Source organism: Typha angustifolia, chromosome 7 (genome assembly GCF_048772165.1).
Source record: "Typha angustifolia cultivar Huaian chromosome 7, ASM4877216v1, whole genome shotgun sequence".
NCBI classification, from domain to species: domain Eukaryota; kingdom Viridiplantae; phylum Streptophyta; class Magnoliopsida; order Poales; family Typhaceae; genus Typha; species Typha angustifolia.
Window position 1 is genome coordinate 14,556,325 of NC_133245.1, and position 23,270 is coordinate 14,579,594.

The 23,270-nt window shown below is 37.1% G+C and overlaps 3 protein-coding genes across 5 annotated transcripts; all 3 read left to right on the forward strand.

Annotated features, from left to right (window-relative positions):
- The first annotated feature begins 1,738 nt into the window (after window positions 1-1,738).
- Window positions 1,739-13,972, forward strand: LOC140762787 (wings apart-like protein 2). Of its 2 annotated transcripts, XM_073100738.1 has the most exons (14): window positions 1,739-2,403; window positions 3,879-3,978; window positions 4,601-4,937; window positions 5,645-5,757; window positions 6,968-7,096; window positions 7,202-7,295; window positions 7,421-7,507; window positions 8,041-8,140; window positions 8,267-8,726; window positions 9,382-9,680; window positions 11,643-11,796; window positions 12,864-12,961; window positions 13,047-13,128; window positions 13,592-13,972. In XM_073100738.1, exons 1-14 carry the CDS (start codon window positions 1,859-1,861, stop codon window positions 13,673-13,675), a joined length of 2,682 nt encoding a protein of 893 aa, XP_072956839.1. In that variant the 5' UTR covers window positions 1,739-1,858; the 3' UTR covers window positions 13,676-13,972. The 2 variants fall into 2 exon arrangements, with proteins under 2 accessions (XP_072956839.1, XP_072956838.1); XM_073100737.1 differs by having other exon boundaries at window positions 8,041-8,726.
- A 1,308-nt stretch (window positions 13,973-15,280) lies between these two features.
- Window positions 15,281-19,292, forward strand: LOC140761884 (probable prolyl 4-hydroxylase 3). Of its 2 annotated transcripts, XR_012104643.1 has the most exons (9): window positions 15,281-15,591; window positions 15,720-15,804; window positions 16,608-16,705; window positions 16,782-16,879; window positions 17,145-17,274; window positions 17,398-17,585; window positions 17,805-17,891; window positions 17,995-18,895; window positions 18,966-19,291. XR_012104643.1 is itself a non-coding variant. In XM_073099403.1 (8 exons), exons 1-7 carry the CDS (start codon window positions 15,398-15,400, stop codon window positions 17,876-17,878), a joined length of 867 nt encoding a protein of 288 aa, XP_072955504.1. In that variant the 5' UTR covers window positions 15,281-15,397; the 3' UTR covers window positions 17,879-17,891; window positions 17,995-19,292. The 2 variants fall into 2 exon arrangements, 1 of the variants encoding a protein (XP_072955504.1); XM_073099403.1 differs by having other exon boundaries at window positions 17,995-19,292.
- Window positions 19,293-19,844: 552 nt separating this feature from the next.
- LOC140763061 (clathrin light chain 2) lies at window positions 19,845-22,764 on the forward strand. Its single transcript, XM_073101096.1, has 3 exons — window positions 19,845-20,296; window positions 21,709-21,862; window positions 21,962-22,764. Exons 1-3 carry the CDS (start codon window positions 19,908-19,910, stop codon window positions 22,433-22,435), a joined length of 1,017 nt encoding a protein of 338 aa, XP_072957197.1. The 5' UTR covers window positions 19,845-19,907; the 3' UTR covers window positions 22,436-22,764.
- Window positions 22,765-23,270: the final 506 nt, after the last annotated feature.

Sequence of the window (23,270 nt, forward strand, 5' to 3'; positions counted from 1 at the left end):
TATATTTTGTTATGTAAAATCATTTCAATTCTCTACCAGCTTTTATTTATATAGTGTGCGTTTAATTAATAAGAGTCGAAGAAAAAAATTGTAAAATTTTACCGCGATAAAAAATCATGACTTTTTAAATATGCCCAAATGTCCAAAATATCTTTTTTTTCTATAACTTTATAAAGATATATCGCATACTCAAAAAGAATTTGAGCTCAATGCACCGCAACAATCATCTCTTATCACTAATTCATTTTTTTTGGTATCTCATATACATTAAATTATAATTAAAAAACCATATTTTACATCTAAAAATGTATCTATTTTAGTACAAATGAACTGCCGACAAAAATTAGTAATTTTTGGCAAATAGAACGTGACAACACTTTACAAAAAAATAGTTTTATCTATTTCTCTAAAACAAGTTTGCAACTCACCAATTCCTCTAGTGTATTTGAGAAATAGATAATTATACTATAATCTTATGAACTATTGCTCATTTTCACATACATCATTTTATTTTATTTTATACATATTGATCACCAAAACTATAAATTATCTCTCAGTGTTAGCGAAAAAATAATTGAAGACCATTTTAGTATTAGTTTTAATTTTTTTTTTCTTTAAAATAAGAGTAAAATAGTTCTTAGATAATCACATGGCATTCACATGTAACTTCTCAACAAGAAAATATAATGGATAACTAATTGAAAGGGCACTCAAAAGATTTTTAATAGTGTTTTTTCAGAAAAAGTCTATCGGCAAATATTTCATCTATTCTTTACCATGCTTGATATACAAAATGAGACAGTAAGTATAATGACAATCCTTTTAACACAATCCACATACTTAATAACATAAGCAAAACATCACAACAAAGAAAAATGAGGTATTAAGTCACGAGGCATAAATATAATGCAACAAAGAACACAACTTTGATAGATTCACAAGCTCAAAAAATCTATTGTTAATCTATGGCTATGTGTTTGTGATTCTGTGAATCTCTAAATAGCTCAAGAAGAATCCTCAACTAACAATATAGAATACTATGCTATAATAGGAAGGAAAAAAAAGTAGAAAAAAGTAATGGTTGAAGAACAAAATAGTCGAAACTTCTCAGCCGCAACGAGGAGAAGAAGGATTGCTATGTTTTCCAATGTTGTCTTATCCAGCTCTTGAACTAAGAATGTCCCGATTAAGCTCATCAGTGCATCAATACGCTAAGATCATCATGCCATTGGTCATCGAAACCTCATATCCCCAGTTGTTTGTTCTAGAAAAGTGTTATCTCTAAACAAACTGAGAAAATAGGAGATAAACCTAGGGTCAAAGCAGAGGATGAACTTGATAGAGGACCAAGAGAGGAGGGTCAAACGGATGATCATAGTGGGCAATAAGAGAGAGAACAATGAAGAATAGTTAAAAAATTAGTAATTATAAATTATTTATTTGTATAGAATAAGATGAAAGAGAATAATGAATTACCATACCAGATAAGCTGTTGTTTAATTATTACATTAGAATAATGAAGCTTATTTTAGAATAAGTATATTCATATTCTAGAATCGGGGCTAAATATATTTTATAATTAACTGAGTGGATGTGTCACCAAAAGTAAATTAGAGACATAGACATCAATACAGGGGATTAAGATATAATCACCACTTTAGAAAATCGACTTAATTTGATAAAAAGAATTCGCGCTTTGCACCTAGGAAGCTAATTACATATCGGATAATCCAGATCTACCTAGCTAACACGACTAGTTTCCTCGCCAGTCGCCACCTTCCCGAACCCACCGAACCCGAGGCTAACGAAAGCTCTCTAATCCACCCCCAACCTCCTCCTATTCTCTCCTCTCCGCGAGATGATAGTACGGACCTACACCCGGCGAACCCGCGGCCCGCCGGGCAGCAACAGCCTCTCCGCCATCGACCTCGACCCCGGCGACGAATCCCCTCAAGACGGTGACTTCTCCTTCACCTTCTCCCATTCCGAGGACACCGCCGCCCAAGAACTCCCCCCAAATCTCCCCCAATTCGGCGCCTTCTCCTCCTCCCAAGACTCCTCCTCTTGGTCCCTTGACCCGGATCTCCTCCTTCCTCCGCCTCCCATCCCGGACGACCTCCTCCTCCTCCCGTCCTCCGCCGACGCGCCGAGGAAGCTCAGCAGGAAGGCCAAGGGCTCTTCTTTTCCTAAGAAGGATGGGGAGGGAAAGGTCGGGGCGGCAGCCACAGCGACGTTGATGGAGGCGCAGGAGTTCGGGGAGATGATGGAGCATGTCGACGAGGTGAATTTCGCGCTCGATGGGCTGCGGCCGGGGCAGCCGGCGCGGATCCGGCGGGCGAGCTTGCTTTCGTTGCTGTCGGTTTGTGAGACACCGCAGAGGCGGCGGCTTCTCCGGGCTCAAGGGTTAGTTGTTGAGATGCCTATTCATGTTCTTCGTTGTATATTTTGATCGAATTGTTGTTCAAGAAGTATCATCTTGATGCCTATTGTGTGTTTTTTCTTGGTTAGTTGGAAAATAGGTAAGGGATTCAAGGTTTCCTTATCCGGACCCCCTTCTTAACAAGGCGGAAACAATATCATTCTTTTCTTCTCACCGTAGATAGTTAGGGTTCATGGTTCTTGATTAAAGCATACTAAGATTTATTGAGTGGCCGGATAACTTATCGAGGAAGAATCAGCTTGTCCTATGTTGGACTGGTAGGATATGGACTGGTGAAAGGTTCTGCCCTTTATCGGTCCACTATGAGTAGTATTATTAGATAGTAGATTTGCATTCGAGCTGACCTAAGTTCTTGCCAGTAGAAGTAAAAGTTAGGCTTGTCTGGACGTTAGGTTTAATATCTGTCTTGATAATCGGAGATGATAAAGTTGAGATCTTTATGCTGTCCCGACTCACGTTTGATCTAGTATAGCTGTTATAGGAAAGCAATCTCTGTTTCTTGAGGCTTGCTAGTATTTAGAACACTTTATCCTTTAATCCTACTAGATATACGCACAAAATGGTGTTACTAGGTTCACTCAGTCTGTCTATTGTTTACTCATCTTAGCTACAATTAGGTAAAATAAGGCCATGCCAGTTTGGGCTAGCACCATGTTATCACCAGGGCTATCCCTTTCTCATACTTCTCCAAACAGGGGCTTGTTGTAACTTGTGAGGGTTTTTTACTATACTATGTATTCTATATTTTACAAGACCCAACTGTCCTAGTGCTTTCTGAGAGTGGTTTACAAACTCAAGCCCTTTGTGCTTGTAAGTAGGCATCCTATATCTATTATAATAACTGTTTCAATGGATTCTCCCTCTTTAAAACTAAGTGAGACTATATGACAAATTTCCCTTGAGTTCAACTACTAGATTCTCACTCTTATCGTTTCATTGAACTCTTGCCATTTACAATCTCGACATTGTCATTATACTTTCGAAAAATTGAAATTTGCCGTGATTAGGATGACTTGAAACAAGTATATTTAGTTGTAATATACTCATAATTTCCTGATTCTCGTTGCATGCTACTCCAAGCAGTTCATTAATAAAGTTGAGCATCATGGCATTTCGATGCAAGTACTTTAAGATATAGGGGAAGTCTAATCTAATTTATTGTTTAGGTCAAGTTAGGTCATGATATCATTCTGCATTTTATTGGAAATTTTGAACAACTTTTTATCAACTATAATGACCGGCCATTATAATTGGGCTTAAATTTCAAGATTGTTGTTATCTGTATATCTTTCAGCAGAAAGTCAGAAGTCAAAGGTACTCTGTCCTTGCAATTATTGATGATAACTTCTTTTTTCACTATACTCCCTTGGATTGGATTATTGCTTATTTTTTTTGTGCTTCCTTTTCTTATACATATTTTACTCTCAACATATGTTAGGATGGCTAAGAGAATAATTGATGCTATTTTGGATCTCAAATTTGATGATGACCCAACTTCTATTGCTGCTGCTGCTATCTTCTATGTTCTGGCAAGTGATGTGAGTATCTTATCTACTCTGAAGTATGCTTCTTATTGAGCTCTTGATTTGTATGTTCTGTCATATGCGCTGCCTAAATATGCAAGACTAAGCTACGGCTTACAGACTATTTATATTTTCTGAAGTGGTAGACATATCAAAAGAAACGAATGTACTAAATGATAAGGTAATAGATTAAACCCTCCAAATTGAGATTCTATAACTTTTGTTACAGGTCCTCTTCCTTTGAAGAGTACAAAGATTATGCATATTGCAATCATGCTGATATCTCGAAAATTCAAATAATTTTGAGATATGAAAACCTACAAGTTCTTTCTTCAGCTGTATTCTGCTTTTACTTTTATTATCTTGAGTTACACATATGAACTTTTCTGAGGCTATGTTGCATCCACATGGTGTTCTTTATAGTCAGCCTCTGAGGAGAGGGAGAATATTGAATCTGCTGTAAACATTTGGATTTTATGTTACTTTGGTAATCATGAACATTGCATGTGTTGGTTAATTATGGTTTACTGGTCATATGATTACTGCTACTGAATGTCTACTGGCTGCATTGTTCTTGAATAAATTCTCATAGTTCTTTTAGTGTACTTTATTTTATTTTCTCCGCTACTATTTTCAGGTTCAAGATGATCATTTGCTGGATTCACCGTCTTGTATTCGCTTTCTTCTTAAGTTATTAAATCCATCCACAAGTAAAAATGTTGAGGAAAAGGCACCATCAATAGGCTGTAATCTTCTTGGCATACGCCGGGCTAACATACTTAATGACACAAACAAAGGAACGGATTCTAGTTCCAGGGAGATTGTTTCAAAAGTCCAAGAAATTCTATTAAGTTGCAAAGAGATAAAATCAACAAATGGAGCTGATGAAGAAATAGGGAGGCCAGAATTGAACTCAAAGTGGATAGCCTTATTGACTATAGAAAAAGCATGTTTATCTACTGTATCATTTGAAGGTATGATTAGTTCAATCTTTTGGAGTGATACACTTATTTTGTCTCTTGAAAATGCTGCTCATATAATTTTATCTTTTTCATATAATAATATGAAGTAGCTGTATTCAATTTTTAAATATGGGTTTCCTTCATGTTCTTCTTATGGATAAACATGATAAAATCCTCAAACTTCCTGCACAGCTTATTAAACATTCTGTTGGTTACGAGGCCAAGATGGAGTTAGATTATCAGCTTCCAAGCTAGGTGTTTGAAAAAAAAAAATACAGTATTACTACTTCTAACTTGTTATATGTTCCTTTTATATGATGTATTATCCCCCCTTTTATCAAATATGCTATATTCTGAAAATGAGTGTCATTGTATGATGGTATAGCTTGCTTTAGTGGTAAAATCAAACAACAATGATCTTAAGCCTATAGGAAGATCTCTCTACTGATGGGGTAAAGCTGCTTACATCTTGCGCTCCTTAGACCTTGCATCTGTAAGAGCTTTGTCCACTTTGATACCCCTGTCTAGTTTGACATTTTTATTATCTTTAGGTTAGTTAAGCGATAGAGATATACATTTTGTGTGGATGCATACTTTGTTATTCCACTGTTCCTATATCCACTGTTTTCCGTTATGATTGGTATTCTATCCAGCTTAATAATGGACTCGATTTTTCTCAAACTTCCTTTTCGATTTTCTTATTGTCGTGCACTTCTTAGACACATCTGAGATGGTGAGAAGGATTGGTGGAGATTTCAAGGAAAGATTAAGGGAGTTTGGAGGTCTTGATGCTATCTTTGATGTTCTTGCCAGTTGCTATTCTGCATTAGAGGTAAATGAATGTTTTGTGTTGTTTTCTATAATACTTTAAATATGTCGGAATTAAAATATTATAGGGGAAGATTGAAATGGGTGAAGAGATTTCCTATGTGGACGATTTAATCACCTTGAAGTTCGATAAGAATTCTAGGTATAGTGTTATACCTTTTGATATAATATTGTAATATGCAGATTGGTAAGTTTAGTCAGTCACGGACATATGTATAATCTATTAATTTGCATGCAATTCTTACGTTTGAACTTTATTTTTTTTCTTTTTCCTTTATGGAACTTTGTTCTAGGTGTTATTATTTGAATTTGTTCTATGAAAGATCATAGCTTCCATGAAACTATGAATTTTTCTCAGGCAAAAGTTTACCATCAAAATTTTCAAGTAATTGATAATTTCACTTTGAAAAGCAAACTCAACTTCTTCACATAGATTTGACGATGATTTCAACAAAACTGAGGTTCACATTTCCTAGTAATTTTTCCTCTTACTAAACCTTTCTTGCCATTGATAGTATAACTTTATAAGTCTTGAGATGTTTCACAATCTAGTAAAGTCTAACACATAAATCTATGGAATAAATTATAATAAAAATGGTTAAAAGCAAATCATATTCCACATTGACACCCATTTGGTCATAGTCATTCTTAGCTTTCTTTCTTGGCATTGTGTCATGGCTCATGTGACCACTAGGACATGCCAATATGGACACAATGGCAACCATGAAGTGCTGATATGCCACGCAACATGCCGTCCATGCCAAGTGCTGGTCCATATGTGCCTTGCAGTTCTGTCATGAAATTCCTGATGACCTACTGGCACATAACCATGCATGAGAAGTAATTCTATGATTCTTATTGTCCATTCTCCTCCTCTTTCTATCTTTCTCTGTTTGCATGCTTTAATCTCGTCTTCCTTCCTTTTCCTCCTTTGCCAGCCTCCTTTCTCATTTTAAAAGTTATCAGTCACATTAATAGAAAGATTCTCACTTCATCTCTTTTGACAAGATTCTCACTTCATCTCTTTTGACTTTTTCCTCTGAAGTTGCTGATCCACATGAGGTATTAAAAAATAAAAACCCTAAGCCATCTCTCATTTGGGTCCACCATTCTTATTCTACTATATGGAAAACATAAAGGCCCCATAACAACGTTTCACTTAACTTGAAGAAGGCTTTATTGGTGAGCTAATATTACTATTGCTTATGTTCCAGGAGCTGAGAAAGGCTAGGACTCCTACAGCGTTAGAGTCAAAAGATGGAGTAGCTATGCGAAGTGTGGTGCTTCTCTTGAAATGTTTGAAGATCATGGAGAATGCCACATTTTTAAGCAATGAGAATCAGGTTATTTCTCATGCTTGATGAAGTAATAACTTATTTTTAAATTTTGAAGCTGTATAGCTATAGGACTATTGCACCACTTTGACATTTGTTTCATTTCCTTGACAGAACTACTTGTTGAGAATGACTAGAAAATTAGATTCTAAAGGGCTGGCACTATCTTTTGTCGGCGTTGTTGTTGGCACAATTAAAATCTTATCAGGTTTGTTCAGAGAAAAGTACTATTAATTAATCCATATTTCAAGAAGTAATTTGTCCTTCAAAGAAAGTATGCCAGATATGCTAGGACAATTTTCTAGGCTGACTGCTTCTCTTTTTGCCTTGCAGTTCTTTCTCTACTCCAAAGATCTTCTGATATTTCTAACACTGAGGAGCCAAAATATTCTGGAGCTCATATAAACAAAAGCTGGAAACGTAATTTATCTCCTACATCAGTTGATTATATTGTGCAGTCTTTCAGTAGGATTCTAAATTTTCTACAGTACTGTTTTTCCTACAGCCACGAATCATCTCTACTAGCAAAAATGGTCCCAACTCAATTATGTTAACTCATTCTGTCTTTCGTAATGTGGCAAATCATGCCTTGCTTTTCATTGTGACTGAGACATCGTCACATTCTGGCAAGCGCTCACATGCTTGGTTTCTCTTTAGAAGCAGGGCAAAGCTTTATTATAGAATTATTTTTGCCCTTGTGATATGCTCATGTAGTTAATTATCTGTTACATTAAGGTTGTATTTGACCAGATCAGTGTTTATTTAGTGATTTACTGTGTTTCTTGACTTCTTTCACCAAGATTATACTGTTGAAGATCACTGTTCAATTTGAATAAAGGAGAAAAGTTTTCTGATGGCTTTGTTGAAAGATTTAATGCTTTGTATGATAATTGTATTTTTACTATGTGTTTGTCTCCATATCTCATACTAAGTTATTTTTCTATTTCCTGCAGAAAATGAGGAGACTTCGTCTAGTGGTTTTGCTGGATGCTCTGGTGTTGACAAAGACTCTAAGATGAATAAGTTTTCAAGATGTCAAAAGCAGGATAAGATGTCAGTTTATCAATCAGAAATATCTTTAAGTAATTCAGAAATGACAGTTTCTTCTGGTAGTGATGTTTGTTTGATGAGAAGGAAACTTGATTGTTCTTCATCTGTTTCATGTAATGGGGCGTCAAGTGGTTTATTTCGAGACAGCTTCAGCAATGGTGGTGGTCCAAAAATGAAACTAAATCTTAATAGTGCGAAGGTTAATGCAATAAGAAATTCAACTGGATGGATTCCTATGAAAGCTAATGGTTCAGAAAAGCGTTCCGGGAGCTTGGCTAAAAGACCTCGTTTGTCTGAAGAAGCCAAAGGTGATTGTAAAATAGACTGTTTTGATCCTTTTGCATTTGATGAAGGTGACCAAGAACCCTCCAAGTGGGAGATGTTAGCAATGAAAAAAGAAACATCCCAGAAGCATCAGAGAACTGAAACAAAGAAAGAGTTCCTGGATTTACAGGAGGTTACAACAGTAGATCATGTGTCAAGTCTATTAACCAATGGAGAAAATCACCAGTCGTGTGAAAGCTCACTTCCTTCTGTACATGAAGAAGATACCAACCTCTTAGAAGATTGCCTTCTTACCTCAGTAAAGGTAACTAATGTGCTTCAATGATCTCTTTTTTCTACAGGAAAATTGCATACATTTAAATATGGTGGACGTTTGACATGTTTGTTTTTTGTTTGGCTTTCTATAATGCTGCTGCTGTAAGCCTGTAACAACTATAAAGCGTACCATTTCTACATAATTTCAAATTTTGGCATAATCCTATATTCCTATGGATTAAAAGTTTAACAGTTAACCATGGATGGTCTTGTTGTGATACACTGGTACATTACAACCCATTCCATGCTAACTTTTGCTAGATCTGGTTGTGTTGGTGTGAATTGTGTTAGGTTGCCAGCATAGAGATAGCATGGGCAACTGAACATGATGTTTTATGACGTATCCTTGTGAACAACAGCATGGGCAACTGAACATGACTAATAAGAAGCTAAATAGAGCATTAACTTATGCAGTACTAGCTAGTATTCAGGCTATTCATACTTGTCAGTTGTAGATTTTTGTGTCTCTGACATTTATTGATTACAGAAATCTTTGTTTACAGCAATTTTTAATTTAAACTCTTTTTTTTGCTAATTGGCTATTTCTATGTTATAAAGTATGATCTATCTTGTGGCAACCATCTTTTCCTAAAATGATATATCAAAATGAGTTGAAAGTTCTATCTCCGGTGACTTTTTGGCAGGTTCTTATGAACTTAACAAATGACAACCCTGTAGGCTGTCAGGAGATTGCTGCTTGTGGTGGGCTAGACACGATGGCCTCCTTGATTACAAGACATTTCCCGTCGTTTGATTTATGCTTCCCTGTGAACAGTCATTCGAGTAAAAATATGTTACCTGACCAAAATGTCAGTGCTGGTCAAGATGTGACCTCTGATGCTAGTCATGTGAGCAATAGACATTTGAGAGACCACGAACTAGATTTCCTGGTTGCTATCTTGGGCTTGCTTGTAAACCTCGTGGAGAAGGATAGTAGAAACAGGTATATCCTTGCTTTAACTTGCATATTTCTCTGGTTTTAGCTACTTTGGGAAATTTAATCAAATAGCTTCTGTTTCTAAGTGCATTTCACTATTTGAGTTTGTATCAGTTTACTAGTTTAATATTCTTTATATTCTTTTATTGTTAGTTTATTGTAACTTTGTAAGCACTCTCATTCTCATGGCGAACTATCCAATAATTTGGCTTCTTTATTTTGTCAATTTTGAACCTATTTCATCCTATGTTTGAAAATAGTGAAGAAGCCCCTAGATTATTCTATTGACCTGTTGATGAATGACCTTAATTTGAAAATATATGAACATTTGTAGATCTCTCCTTTTATCTCCAGAGGTTGCGCATTTATATTTGTATCCTTTTTAATTTTCATTCCAGCAAGGATGAATCCTGTGACCCTGACCTTGAGTTCCATAATTCCATTACACTTTTCTATCTTTTACTTTTTATGTTTGTGGTTGTAGCAAATAATGATGAAATAAAATATAGATTCTTTAAAGGTATTTCTTTTATCAGAAATGTCCACATCCAAGTGGTAATAGAAGGCTTATCGGTTGCAACATTTTGAGAGTAAGTGAAACTAGAAAAGGAGAGCTGCAGACACAATTGGAAGCATCAGTCTTCCTTTTAGAAAGAAATGGAATGAAGGGAAAAGGCTAGTCATACAGCCTGTTTTTGCTAATCTGTCTATGAAAATGAATTGTTAGCAACATTTAAGTCATGCCCCAGATTTATTACTACATTTGACAATTGCCTTTGCTTTGTACATTCATTAGTTGCAAGGGCTGAACAGTTTCGTAGTTTTCTGCTGGGGTTTTTGAGCCACCTGCATAGTCCTAGCATGAGTAGGAAGTTCTAGCACAACCCTGACACATCTTGCTGTAAAACTACTAAACATATTTAATATAACTTGCTCCATTTCTTATTCATATCTATTCCATCAGTAGAGTGTAAATTGAGGAAACCTTTTCCTCAGATTTGCTCAAAAATTTATATGAAGGAAAATAGTTTTGCATGAGATGAACCATTAGAAGGTAGATCTGCAAGATCCACCCTACAACTGTCACTAATTTTGCTTGTTTATACTTTCTGTTATTTATTATTGTCCAATAAAACTAGAATTGTTTCCCCCAATTTGGTCAAACTGCTCATCAAAATTTAGATGAATATCTATCAGATGAGATATCAAGCCTCTTAGCGATCAGAAACCAAGCTAATTTTGTCCCGCCTAACCATGCAAATTTTTACCAGATTAATTTTGGCCTCAATGAGCCTATACAGGATACCGTTGCCGAGCTGATTTTCTCTCTTTATTTGTCTTTCGCACTCCCCTTTCCTTGCTCTCACCCTCAAGAAGATCCATTCAAGCCTAACATAGACCAGTCTACCACTTCTCCATTGCCCGGCCTTGCTCTGACTTGGCTCTTTCTCAGGGACATCCTTGGTCCTCTTTGCCTAGTCGGGCTTGGATGCCTGAAAATGGCCAACCTTGGGTTTAGTCCTGGGTCGAATGTAGTCCACTTAAGGGTTTCTTTAGGCTGAATAAAAAGGTAGGTCATCTACTCTTGGATGGTCGCTAATACTAAATGTATGTTATATATTGATAGTCTATTAGCTAACAACTTAAGCTCTTATGCCAATTAGTTATCTAACATAGTATTGAAGGGGTACCTATGATCCCATCTCTATGTCACTTGCTTCCCTATGTCAACTGGCACCATCACCATGGTCGGTCACCTTTGTTTACATATGGCTATGGAACTATAGAACAATGGTCCAATTCGCGTGTCCATATATATATGTTGTTTTTCTTTAGTTTTCCTGTCTCAATAGTAAGTATCCTGTCTTTTGTAGATAATTATACCCTTATAATATAAAAAGCTGTTAGATGGTAAAGAGACTGCTAGTGTATTTTCATATAGCTAATATTCTGTAAATGCTGCTGCAGAGTACGTCTGGCATCCACCCGAGTTTCCGTGGATCTACCAGGAAATTTAGAAAGCAAAGAGGTTAAGAAGGATGTGATACCATTGCTCTGCTCTGTGTTTTTGGCCAATCAAGGTGCTGGAAAGGTTGATGAAGAGGGAAAAGCTGTCCTCTCTGTAAGTGCATGTTGGGTTTCCAAGGAACATCATGCAGTCATTAGTTTAGACTTAAGAGCATGAAATTTATTTTGGCAATTCGTGAATCTGGAACAAAGAGTAATTTGATCTGTTTTATGCATATATTTCATACTAGCCTTTTGCTTATCTCTTTAAGGAAACTTTAGGTCAATTTTTTTCTCTATGTCTCTATTGTATTTGTGAAACTAATGTGAGCAAGACTATCTGTTATTTACTTTTGTGGTGGCAGATATTCTAGCAATTTGCAACTTTATCTTTTACTCTCTTTGTTGAGTATACATAATTACCATGTGCATTGCTCAAATATGGTAACCGTCTGTTAAAGCACAAAGTAGTAATTCCCTATCTGGAAAGATAGAAAGTACTATAATAGACCAGGCACCAACAGTTTTTAATACATTTAGGTGCATACAAAATAATGCACCCTTTTATGTTTATAGGAGATAAGGTACGTGACTGTGCTGGAATCAGTTTTATTAATTGAGTTTCTTGTGCACATTGTGATAACGTACAAGGGTAGAAATTCTAGCATGAATTTTTTATATGGGCATGTACAAGTCAAAACAAGTACCATAGCTGGGTAACGACACTGGAGATCCGTATTTATTCACATAATAAGATAACAATATTTCTCTGTATAGTTTTTATTATAACAAAGCGGGTCTCATTCTGGATGGATTCATATTTAGTTTTCAAGCATCTAGCATACAGCATCTCAGATTTTTGTTGACTTATTTTTCAAGTTATCGAAGTTTTGATGGAATTGTTTATTTGAACCTTTGAAGGGATAAAGGGGGAAAATGGAGAGCATTGTTATTGATTCATATTATTAGTGGATACTGGAGGATGTCATTTTACAGTACATAATGTTTGTGGGATTACTGATTACTATTGGCGAGATTACACTGTTAAATTGTCTCATAGAGAATTGCGATCACCTAGATCTTACCTTACTCTTGCCATTATTAAATTTATTCCAGATTAAATAACTTTCTGAGTTAAAGTTGTCCTTCCACAGCTAGCTAATTTTGATTATTATATGATAGGACGATGAAGATTCGTTGTTGCAAGGACAGCGAGAGGCTGAGATGATGATTGTTCAGGCTTATGCAGCTCTCCTGCTTGCATTTCTGTCGACAGAAAGGTCTCTATTCTCGACATCTTTTACTCATTGCAATTTTTGAGCTAGTGATTCCTTGCATTTATTGTCAATGACTTGCTGCCAACAGTTCCTTGGTGCGCGAAGCCATTGCCAGCTGCCTCCCCGATAACAACTTGCAAATTCTTGTACCTGTGCTAGAAAGATTTGTGGTAAGTTACCAGAAGTTTAAAAACTGATGATTTGAACTCCAGTTACATTACACGACTAAGGGAAGAATATAACTCACTTGTCCCTAGCATGCTTCCATGTCTATAAGGAAATCATCTTGTTTGCCAGCACAAATCTGTAGATTTTATCTAGCCTAATGTTAGATTTATCATGTACACATTACTGTCTATATTGATGTCATATTTGATTTCTCATACTATATCCTCTTATTTTTCCATTCAGTTGGTATTTTACAAATCACATTAATACTAGTTTGGCATGGAACTTTTTCAATATTTATTCATATCTGAAGAATTTTCTTATGATAAATGTAATGGTGGTTTTTTTTTAATGGGCAGTAACAAATTGATGATTTTGAACTAGCTGGTCTTATTACCTTCTGACATGCTTTGCAAATGTGCATTTTAAAGGGTTAATGACTTCTGTTGCTCCTATTTTCTTCAGGCATTTCATCTGACACTGAACATGATATCGCCCGAAACACATTCATCTGTTATCAAAGTAATTGAATCCTGTAAAGGACCTTAAAAAGCAGAGAGATCTTGTACAGCTTTTTCATCTCTTGCTCGTTCATAGATATTTTTTCTTCTCTATGCTTGCGGAAAAGATTGGGCTCGGAAACGGAAACCCTCCTTTCAGGACTGGCAATGATCTGTATTTTATTTCACCTTTGGTTGGCCTCTTTTCCTTTTATCTTTTTTTTTCCTACATTATTTTCTGTCACCATTGGATGTAACAGGTGTATCAATCTTCAGGTCCATGCCATTAGATGTAAAATAACAAGTTAACTAAATAGGGAGGTGCAATGCATTCAATTTTCTTTCAGTTTAATAAGCATATTTGGCATCTATAGCATTTGGTGTACAAAATTTTTGTACTACCTCATTACTGATACTAGAATGCAGCATATGTTCAGACACCAAAGCGAAGCATCTTGTCTAAATTTTGTGGGTGTCATTGGTTAAGTGAAATTTTATGTAGAAATTCCTGACAGGTGGCTGCATCGATGGCGAGATTCCATGCCTAGTTCCTTTTTTTCCTCCCCCTTTGCATTATTTTCATAATTCTCATTGCAAAATATGTCTGGGTCGAGCAGCTTGAGGCAGGAAGCTCTTACCGCAGATGAATTGCTTGCTAGAAAAAGTTCAGGGTCATAGATGCAGTAACATTGATTTACTTTATATTTCCTTTGTTACCCTGTAATACTTTTCAGTTACTTTTTAAGACTAATGATGAGATTCCAGTCTTGCATCTTAAGAGTTACTCAATAAAATTGTGGCTCGAGATTTTTCATAGTGCTTACTTTAACTGGGCTGGACGCACTTTTCTCGAAAAGATCTCTCACAATGCTTGCTTGAAGTCAGAATCCCTTCAGAGCTTGTTTTCCCTTGTGTTAATGTGTGAATTGTGATGCCCTATGAAACGCAACCAGGCATTTGTTGAGTACGGTAGGATGAGGACTATGGTCGACTGTTCTTTCATCACTAAATAAGAGGTCAAGCGAAATGTTCAACTCAACCAGAATAATATCCTTTGAAATAGCTCCTTTTTGTGGGTGCAAAAAATAGCTCTTATCGAATATTTCCTATTAGAACACTAATGGAGTCCCAATTCTTTTTAGCTAAGATATTTTTTAGTGAAACATATAATTTTCACTCCTGTGGTAAGAATTTTAGCTTTCCTAATCTTTTGTTTATATCACTTAACTCTCTTTATTGTTTCAACCTATTTTGCAACTACTAGATATATGTTAATTCTAATATAAAACATTTAAAGTTCCCTTTTTGCTTTACAGCAATTAAGTCATTTTTTTTAAATATTTTGTTTCTTTCATCTCAATCTTTTATCACTTTTACGTTTAGACATTATAAAAATTTCAAAAGGGAAAAATGATTAAAGAATTTAATAATTATAATAAATGATTACTTATATCGTTAGTTTTAAAGAAAGAAATTAAGGACAACATACAAGTTAGAATACAAAGGGGGTAAAGGACAGAACGTATTTTCTACTAATTTCTACAAATGCTATGAGTTAAGCCACCAAGGAATCGGCGACCTTGCGTGTACCAAATGCCGAATTCACCTGGCTCCGGTCTTCTGCATACGTGTTATAAGGACCAAAGCTACTTTAAAAACCCAGCCCGACTCCGTGGAAGAAAACTAAAACCTTCGTCTCTCGTCGCGTCTCCGTTTGCCCAACGAAGGCTTTCGTTCCTTGCCTCTCCTCCTGCTCTCCTCTCTCGCCTCCATGGCGAGGGCCACGCGGCACCCTCGGATGCTCCCTGGTAGGCGATCCTCGCCGTACACATGGCTCCTCGCAGCGCTCCTGGTCGTCTCCGTTGTCTTCCTCATCCTCCTCGCCCTCGGGACCTTCTCGCTTCCCGTCGACTCCGGAGGCAGACCAAAGACCGGATTCCGGCCGGTCAGATCCGCTTACGATGCGTAAGTATGGATCCGGTTTCGAATTCCTTGGAGGTTTTTTGTTCATGCAGAAGGAAGCGGATCTGGAGGTTGGATCTGTGGATCCGTTAGCTGATTTGGTTTTTGGATCCTTTCCGATCTGTTTGCAGGAAGGATTTGGCGGGGAAGAGAGGGGAGCAGTGGATGGAGGTCATATCGTGGGAGCCCAGGGCCTTTGTCTATCACAATTTCTTGGTTTGTATAACTGCTCTTTATTGGTAATTGTTGCACAAATTCACTTACTTTGGCAAGAACTGCTGTGCCTATTCCATTAGAACTTGCTATTCTTCTTTGCATTATATGATCTTGTGCTTGTGTTTGGGAAATGTGAACTTTAGATGTCTTTTTTTTTTTTTTGAAAAAAAATGTAATGCCAGTTGTAGTTTATTCATGCAAGTTGGCTCTTGTTTTTATGTCACTATAGGGAATTAACTTGGTTTAATGACGGAAAACTCTTTGTACTAAATATTAGAAATATCTCTTAAGTAAAATATTCTATCATTATTAGGAATATCCACAAAAATGTCGAGGCTAGTTATGTGAAACAGGATCGAGAGCAGGAGTTATAGGAATGGGCATGAGAAATATGCAAGAAATAAAATTAGAAAGCACTTCGGAAGTGAGTGTGAAGTGAGGCCATGCTACTATAACATTTTCCCTGATAATGATATTGGTATATATTAAATCTGTATACCACCTAGAAGAACTTTCAATATATCCTTATGATGCTCAAAGTGGCTTAAAAGATAGCAGGCAGAAGTGAAAATAATTTTTTATATGGTGAATTGACTTTTTTTATGTTTCCATTTTGTAAAATAGCTGTCATAGTAGCAAACTGTCAAAATATGGTATGTGATCTATATGGGATTTAGCTAATTTGATTAGAATTCATCGTTGAGCTTCATTGAATCTTTTATTTGCATAATCATGAACAAAGTTGCAATGCAGAAAAGCACATGCTACGTACGTCTATATTTATATCTATTCTCCTTCTTCAGTCCAAGGAGGAATGCGAGTACCTAATTGAATTGGCAAAACCTCATATGGAGAAGTCAACAGTTGTTGATGCTGCAACTGGGAAGAGTAAGGATAGCAGGTTTGTGAGTCAATGGTCACAGATCTCTCTTGATTATTTTAGGGTATTAGCTAACAAATAAGCCTCACTATGCCAGGGTCCGGACAAGCTCGGGCATGTTTCTTAGAAGAGGCCAAGACAAAATCGTCAGGACTATTGAGAAAAGGATAGCGGATTTCACCTTCATACCTGTGGGTATGTGATTCTTATATTTGATGCTAAAGACATCTGATGGTCTCTCACAAAGTTTCTCCAGCTCCCCCATTCTCTCTCCGCCATTCTCTTATCCTTTGCTTTATCTTTACATTGTGGGCTATTCATGAATAACATAATAAAATTATACATCTATCAAGAATATATGGTCTTAATACTTATTGACTCTTGCTTTGGATAGTTCAACCTATAATTTTTCTGTTGTGTTTTTTTTTTGTATATCCTAATTTGGCTTCATCACCTGCAGAGCATGGGGAAGGTCTTCAGATTCTCCATTATGAAGTTGGACAGAAATATGAGCCTCACTATGATTACTTCCTTGATGAATATAACACTAAGAATGGGGGCCAACGGATAGCAACCGTTCTCATGTATCTGTATGCACTTACCATTCATGTATTTTTTGAATGCTTCTTTTGCAGTATGATCAAGATTACAATGCTTTCCTCTGGAGCAAACTTTGACACCATTCTCTTTCTTGACTTTTTGTTGTTGGTCAGTTCGGATGTTGAAGAGGGTGGTGAGACGGTGTTTCCTTCTGCCAAAGGTAACAGCAGCTCTTTGTCATATTACAATGAGCTATCAGAATGTGCGAAGAAGGGCCTTTCTGTCAAAGCAAAAAGAGGAGATGCTTTACTCTTTTGGAGCATGAGACCTGATGCCACTCTGGATCCATCTAGTTTGCATGGTGAGGCCTTAATTGGTGAAGTAGCTGAGAAAATTTTCCCCTTTGTGATTTTCTTTCATAGAATCTAGAGATACACACTGCAGATATATCAGCCAGGTTGAAGATGTTATGCATTGTGCATATTGTTGAGCAGCAGTTCTTAGCTTTGAAACAACCAATATGTTTATGATGCCATAATATATTAGCAAATATGCACTAATATATTGCAATTTCTTGCAGGTGGGTGCCCTGTGATTAAAGGCAATAAGTGGTCATCTACAAAGTGGATGCATATCCAGGAGTATAAAGTCTGATACTCCATGAAAGGTAGTTTACTTCTTTCACCTTCCAGGCATTATTACAACGTTGCTATCTCAGTGATGTGGAAGTAAATTATTTGATCGAACTGTTTTCTTAATTTCTTTGATAGGGCGAGGATCAGTCAAATCACCGTGTCGACTGTACTAGACCTTGCAAAAGATGCTTCATCCAATATGAGCTGAGATGCACTTATTTAGGAAGTGGAAGCATGCCAGTTTGTGAGGATTATTTGTGGAATTGTGGTTAACTAGGTTTAGATTGATGATGCATACTCTTCAGCGTAACAAAAGAAGTTTTTTCACAACCTAGGCATCGTAATGTACAAAAATGTAGTACTATTCAACTATAATACGAAATGAGAGGCAGTAGTGGAAAAACAATAGCTAATCTTGTCTATGCATCATATGCAATGATGCTTTATGTTATGCTAACGTCAACAATTTTGTGGCATTATTCAGTATCTTTTTTATTTTATTTTTTTTATCATGCTTCGATCTGAGAAAATAGATCAACATCTTTTCTGGTAAGAAATTAGAACAGGTAAGCTGATAGTAATCAAGTTTTGCCTTGGCTTCTCAAGCAGATCGTTTCTTTTGCTGCATGTAGCTGTCAAACTTTTCTTACTCGTTTGATAAGCATGGCATTATTTTCTTATACAAATGGGCTAATTGTACAATGTATGTAACATGAAATGTTAATGGACACCGAGATGGATCAAGATTATGTTCTCTTTATCCCTCTTTGCTCTGCACAACGAGATGAATGAAAGATTTTTGTTTCTCTTGATTGTTGATGCACCGTTATCCAGGTAAACATAAGATAACATACTCTAGCAATTCTAAGGACGAGGAGGAAGAACTCGTGAGAGTTGGATATGGCGGATCGCTTCTTCCCTAGGAGAGGGATCAGGGTGGTGCAGTGGCCACATCCACTCTCTACGGCCTGCTCTCTCTTCCTTACCCCAAACTAGCCGGCAAGCTGCTGAAAGCTGCTCTGATCTCAAAGAAAAGGTCTCTCTTTTACCTCTTCTCATAGTGACAAAGGATTCAGTTATACATATCACTGTTTGGAACTTCATAGGCTAAAGGGATGGTAAACGGCTGTCCAACAAGGGAAGGTGCCCATTGATGTACCACAGATATGGTAAGAGGTACTGGTGGTGTGCTGCTCACGGGCTCACAGGCATCACTATTCATTGGTATGAGGATCTGTTTGAGATGGACAAACCAACAGAATGGGAAAATCTAGATATAGCATGAACATATATAGGGGAGAACTATTCCCCAGTGTTTCTTTGTACTTGGTTTTATATACTATGTAATGTCTACTTTGTATTATATTGTCATGTTAGGCTTTAGAATTAGAGCTATAGCAAAGTTGTGTACCTAGCAGCTGTTTTCCCTTACAGTGAAACATATGTATCAATAAAATTTTCAGATAAATCCTATGGTCTCACTAAGGCTGTCAAAATAATAGGCTCGAGTTAAAGCTCGGCTCAAGTTCAGCTAAGCTTGAACTTGATATAGAGAATAGTCTTAAAATTAATTTTGATCGGAGTTTAATTATATATAGATCGATCAAGTTCCGCTCAATAAAATTTAAAAATAATAACATAATATTTAATATTATATAGTATATAATAAGTATGACTAATTATTAACATTTAGATTAAATATCTAAAGACTCTTATAATCAAGTTTTATTCAATTTAAGCTTGATTAGGCTCAATTTAGCTTTAAATTGATTGTTCGTTAATTATTATTTTATTCAAGCTTAGATTCTATAATTATGCTTGAAATTAATTTTAATTCAGCATGAACATTGATTAGAGCTCGGTTCATTACACCCCGTAGTCAAGTCAAGTGACGCCCATTAGCGCGCTCGCATGTCGCAATAGAAAATTACGGTCAAACAACCACTTCCTCTCTCCTCTTAACCTTCTTATTTGCCTACCGCGCTTCTTTACTAGAAATAGAGCGAGAGAGGAGGTGGGGGAGAAAAGTCGAGAACAAAGAGAGCGAGATGTCTTCCTCCTTCGACACCTTCCTCAACGACGGCGAGGTACCGGCGCCGCCACCGCCCTTTGACGACGACGGGTACGGCGGCTATGACGCCTTCTCCTCCTTCCCTGCCGACGATGACGCTACCAGGGATTCAGGAAACGGATTCTCCGGCGACATCGGAGGCGGATCCAGCATGCCGGCCTCTCCCGAGGGGTTCGGATTCCGATCCGATCCGCTCCCGGAGTTCGGATCCGCTGATCCGTCCCCGTTCGCGATGCCGGAATCGAATGGGAACGGGAAGGTATACGGGGAAGAGGAGAACGGCGGGTTCTTTGCTTCGGATGGGCCGATCCTTCCTCCTCCGGAGGAGATGCGGGAGGAGGGTTTCATGCTAAGGGAGTGGCGCCGGTGAGGGATTCTTTTCTTCTTAGATCTGATCCGCTAGTACCTTATTTCTTGCAGATCTGTACTTTTTCGTGCTTGATCTTTGTGCTTTACGTAGATCTGTGGCTTTCTCTAATAGATCCGTAAAGTGCCTACGCTTTGCTTCTATTTTAATTACATTGAGAACGGTTTCGATTTGTAATTCAAAAACGTAATTTGCTCCACTCATTCAATTTTGATGGAGATATTTTTAGATGTCTTACGTTTGATTGTCACAGAAACTAATGTTATGGGTACAAGTCCATATGCAAATTGCGATTTCTTGGGTGTTCCTTTGTTTCCTTCAGCCCCTACCTTTGATCACCATGAACTTGAGAAGATAGAAATTTGTTTAGTAAAAGTTCGGACAGAAATATTTTAATCATGTGTGTACATAAAATTCGTGGCTTTGTTCCTATGGGAATGATTCACAGCTCAAAATAATAATAAGATTTCTGCCATGGAAATATGGGGTCCATTGAATGAGTACTGAACTATCATGGTCTCTCGAATTAATATAGGAGACAACCCCTCATGGATAGATGCCAAATGATTCTTTTACTCCACCTGAATGTTGTAGTGGGTCTTCTTGATTTACGTTTGTTTGTCTATGTATAGTGAAGGTGCACAGCTCCCAGCAGCTTCCTAAATGATCTCTCCTTTTATTCTGAGGCTTCCATCTGTTGGTGGAGGACTTCTATTTGTTGCTGCAGCTATTCTTTGTATGCTTTTACTGCATAATTGGATGCATGTTGATGAATGCTTGACAATTTTTTTTTTCTTTCTTCATGTTTGAAGTGGACAACTTGCTTTCCCAAATTCTGCCAGTGTGATTATGTATTCAGCTTTCCATATTATTTCACCTTGTCTTTAATTTGCCAACTCTGTGATTGTTGTGTTGACCTTTCATTGTGAATGCTAGTCTTCTAGCTTTTATTTTGTTTATGTTCTTCTTAGTTCATAGTTCAATTAGAGGAAAACAGAAGATTGTTTCAAGACAAGATGGTCGCTGCATGTGTATCTATCATAGAGAAGAAAGTCTGTTCTCAGTCTAGTTCTATACTTCTACATGGAGTTTGTGAGTCCATGCCTAATAGTTATGATGAAAGATCCTTTATCTATATCTGTCTATTTTTTTCTATATGAAACTTACGGGGAGACTGTTCAGAGAGGGGAAAAAAAACACAAAAACTTTGCTGTTGCAGTCAATAAGAAGGAAAAAGTATCAGGTGACTTTTAATTCGACACCATTACATAATTTGAAGATATCGAAAGAAGCTTTCTTTGCCACAGACAAGTGCATTAGAACTCCTTACAGATTTTACTCCGATAATAAGTTTGACTTTCCTCTTTATTGTTTTAGAAGTATATAGTTAACTTATACAGCTGAAATGCAGCCAAAATGCCATCGTTCTGGAGGAGAAAGAGAGAAAGGAGAGGGAACGGCGAGAGGAAATTCTTGCTGAAGCTGATGAATACAAGAGATCTTTCTATGAGAAAAGAAAACTGAACTGTGAAACTAACAAAACCAACAATAGGGAAAGAGAGAAGGTAAGAGTAGTTAAATGTTCTCAACTCCCTGTATAGTTCATATTGCAAGTTTATATCTAGTGCCTTTTATTTAAACCACCTTCCTTATCCCTATGCCAGCTGTTTTTGGCGAACCAAGAGAAGTTCCACAAGAATGCAGATAAAGAGTACTGGAAAGCTATAGGTGAGCTCATCCCTTACGAGATACCTGGCCTTGAGAAGAAGAGAGGGAAAAAAGAGAAGGAGAACAAGCCTTCAATTGTAGTGATCCAGGGACCAAAGCCTGGGAAACCCACTGATCTTTCAAGGATGCGCCAGATTTTGGTGAAGCTCAAGCATACTCCTCCACCCCACATGAAGCCACCACCACCTCCTGCGCCAGCACCCACCAAAGAAACCAAAGAAACCAAAGATGGTGCTGCGCCTAAAGATGGTGTTGCAGCCAAAGATGGTGCTCCAGCTGCTGGAAAAAAACCAGCATCACCAATTAAGGAACCCACCGCTAATGGTACAGCTGCACCACCAAAGGAAGAGGCCACCGAGGTAATAGAAGAACAAGCACCAGAGGCACCGCAGCCAGCTTCTACTAATTGATTGTGTGCCAATGGATCATCCTGGACCTGTTTCGGGGTAGTAGCAGTGCTCATCTTTTCCATCGAGAATAAAGTTTCCAGAACTTCTGATTGCCAGCAGAGCACTTCTTCCCATTAATTACTCATCTTTCTGAACAGTTTGTGAAAATCATCTACATCTGTTATTTTTGGCGATTATTCATTCTTTAGACAGTTAGACTTGTCAGCTATCTTTGTCTATGGAACAAGTCTGAGTAATTTACATGGATTTGCGATAATCTTTGTTTGTTGGACATAGTATTCTGTATGTATTAACTTTTCCTCTGTATTGTGATTTCTTCTTCCAGTTCATTTGCCTTGCCTTTACAAGCTCGTTTAAACTTGATTCTTAGTAGCAAAGTTTATCTTCTGATTTCGTCTTCTACTTGTAGAGGATTAGAAATGTGATATCATTTGTGGTCCAGGTGCAATAGTTAAAATAGTTTCTTAGAACAACCTGTATATTTGTTTCCTACTTCAATTGAGAGTATATGTAATCACTTAACTAAAAGAGAAGGTATGTAATTAAGTCGAGCTTGATAGAGTTGATCTCTGTTCTGGTTTGAAATTAGTTTTGAGCCCAATCTAAAGCATCAAGCTTGAGTTGACTAGATTTAATTCAGGCCTATTTTAAACCGCTTAATTAACTCGAGCCTTAATTTGACTCGAATTAAGTTTGAATTGAATCTTGAGCCTTTTGAGTAAGCATACTCATTTCTCAAGCTAGCTTAGAATTAATTTCGAGCTAGACTTATTTCAAACACTCTGGAGCTCAAACCTGCTCGATTATTTTAACAGCCCCATAGACACAATATTGC

What these genes read in the sequence shown, in the direction of transcription:
- LOC140762787 (XM_073100737.1), top strand. Translation starts at nt 1,859, where the DNA reads ATGATAGTACGGACCTACACCCGGCGAACCCGCGGCCCGCCGGGCAGC. An exon ending in CGGCTTCTCCGGGCTCAAGG is followed by an intron (nt 2,404 to 3,878) that starts GTTAGTTGTTGA and finishes AACATATGTTAG; the next exon opens with GATGGCTAAGAGAATAATTG. An exon ending in TTTTAAGCAATGAGAATCAG is followed by an intron (nt 7,097 to 7,201) that starts GTTATTTCTCAT and finishes TTTCCTTGACAG; the next exon opens with AACTACTTGTTGAGAATGAC.
- LOC140761884 (XM_073099403.1), top strand. Translation starts at nt 15,398, where the DNA reads ATGGCGAGGGCCACGCGGCACCCTCGGATGCTCCCTGGTAGGCGATCC. An exon ending in TTTCACCTTCATACCTGTGG is followed by an intron (nt 16,880 to 17,144) that starts GTATGTGATTCT and finishes CATCACCTGCAG; the next exon opens with AGCATGGGGAAGGTCTTCAG. An exon ending in GCAACCGTTCTCATGTATCT is followed by an intron (nt 17,275 to 17,397) that starts GTATGCACTTAC and finishes GTTGTTGGTCAG; the next exon opens with TTCGGATGTTGAAGAGGGTG.
- LOC140763061 (XM_073101096.1), top strand. Translation starts at nt 19,908, where the DNA reads ATGTCTTCCTCCTTCGACACCTTCCTCAACGACGGCGAGGTACCGGCG. An exon ending in ATGCTAAGGGAGTGGCGCCG is followed by an intron (nt 20,297 to 21,708) that starts GTGAGGGATTCT and finishes GCTGAAATGCAG; the next exon opens with CCAAAATGCCATCGTTCTGG. An exon ending in ACAATAGGGAAAGAGAGAAG is followed by an intron (nt 21,863 to 21,961) that starts GTAAGAGTAGTT and finishes TCCCTATGCCAG; the next exon opens with CTGTTTTTGGCGAACCAAGA.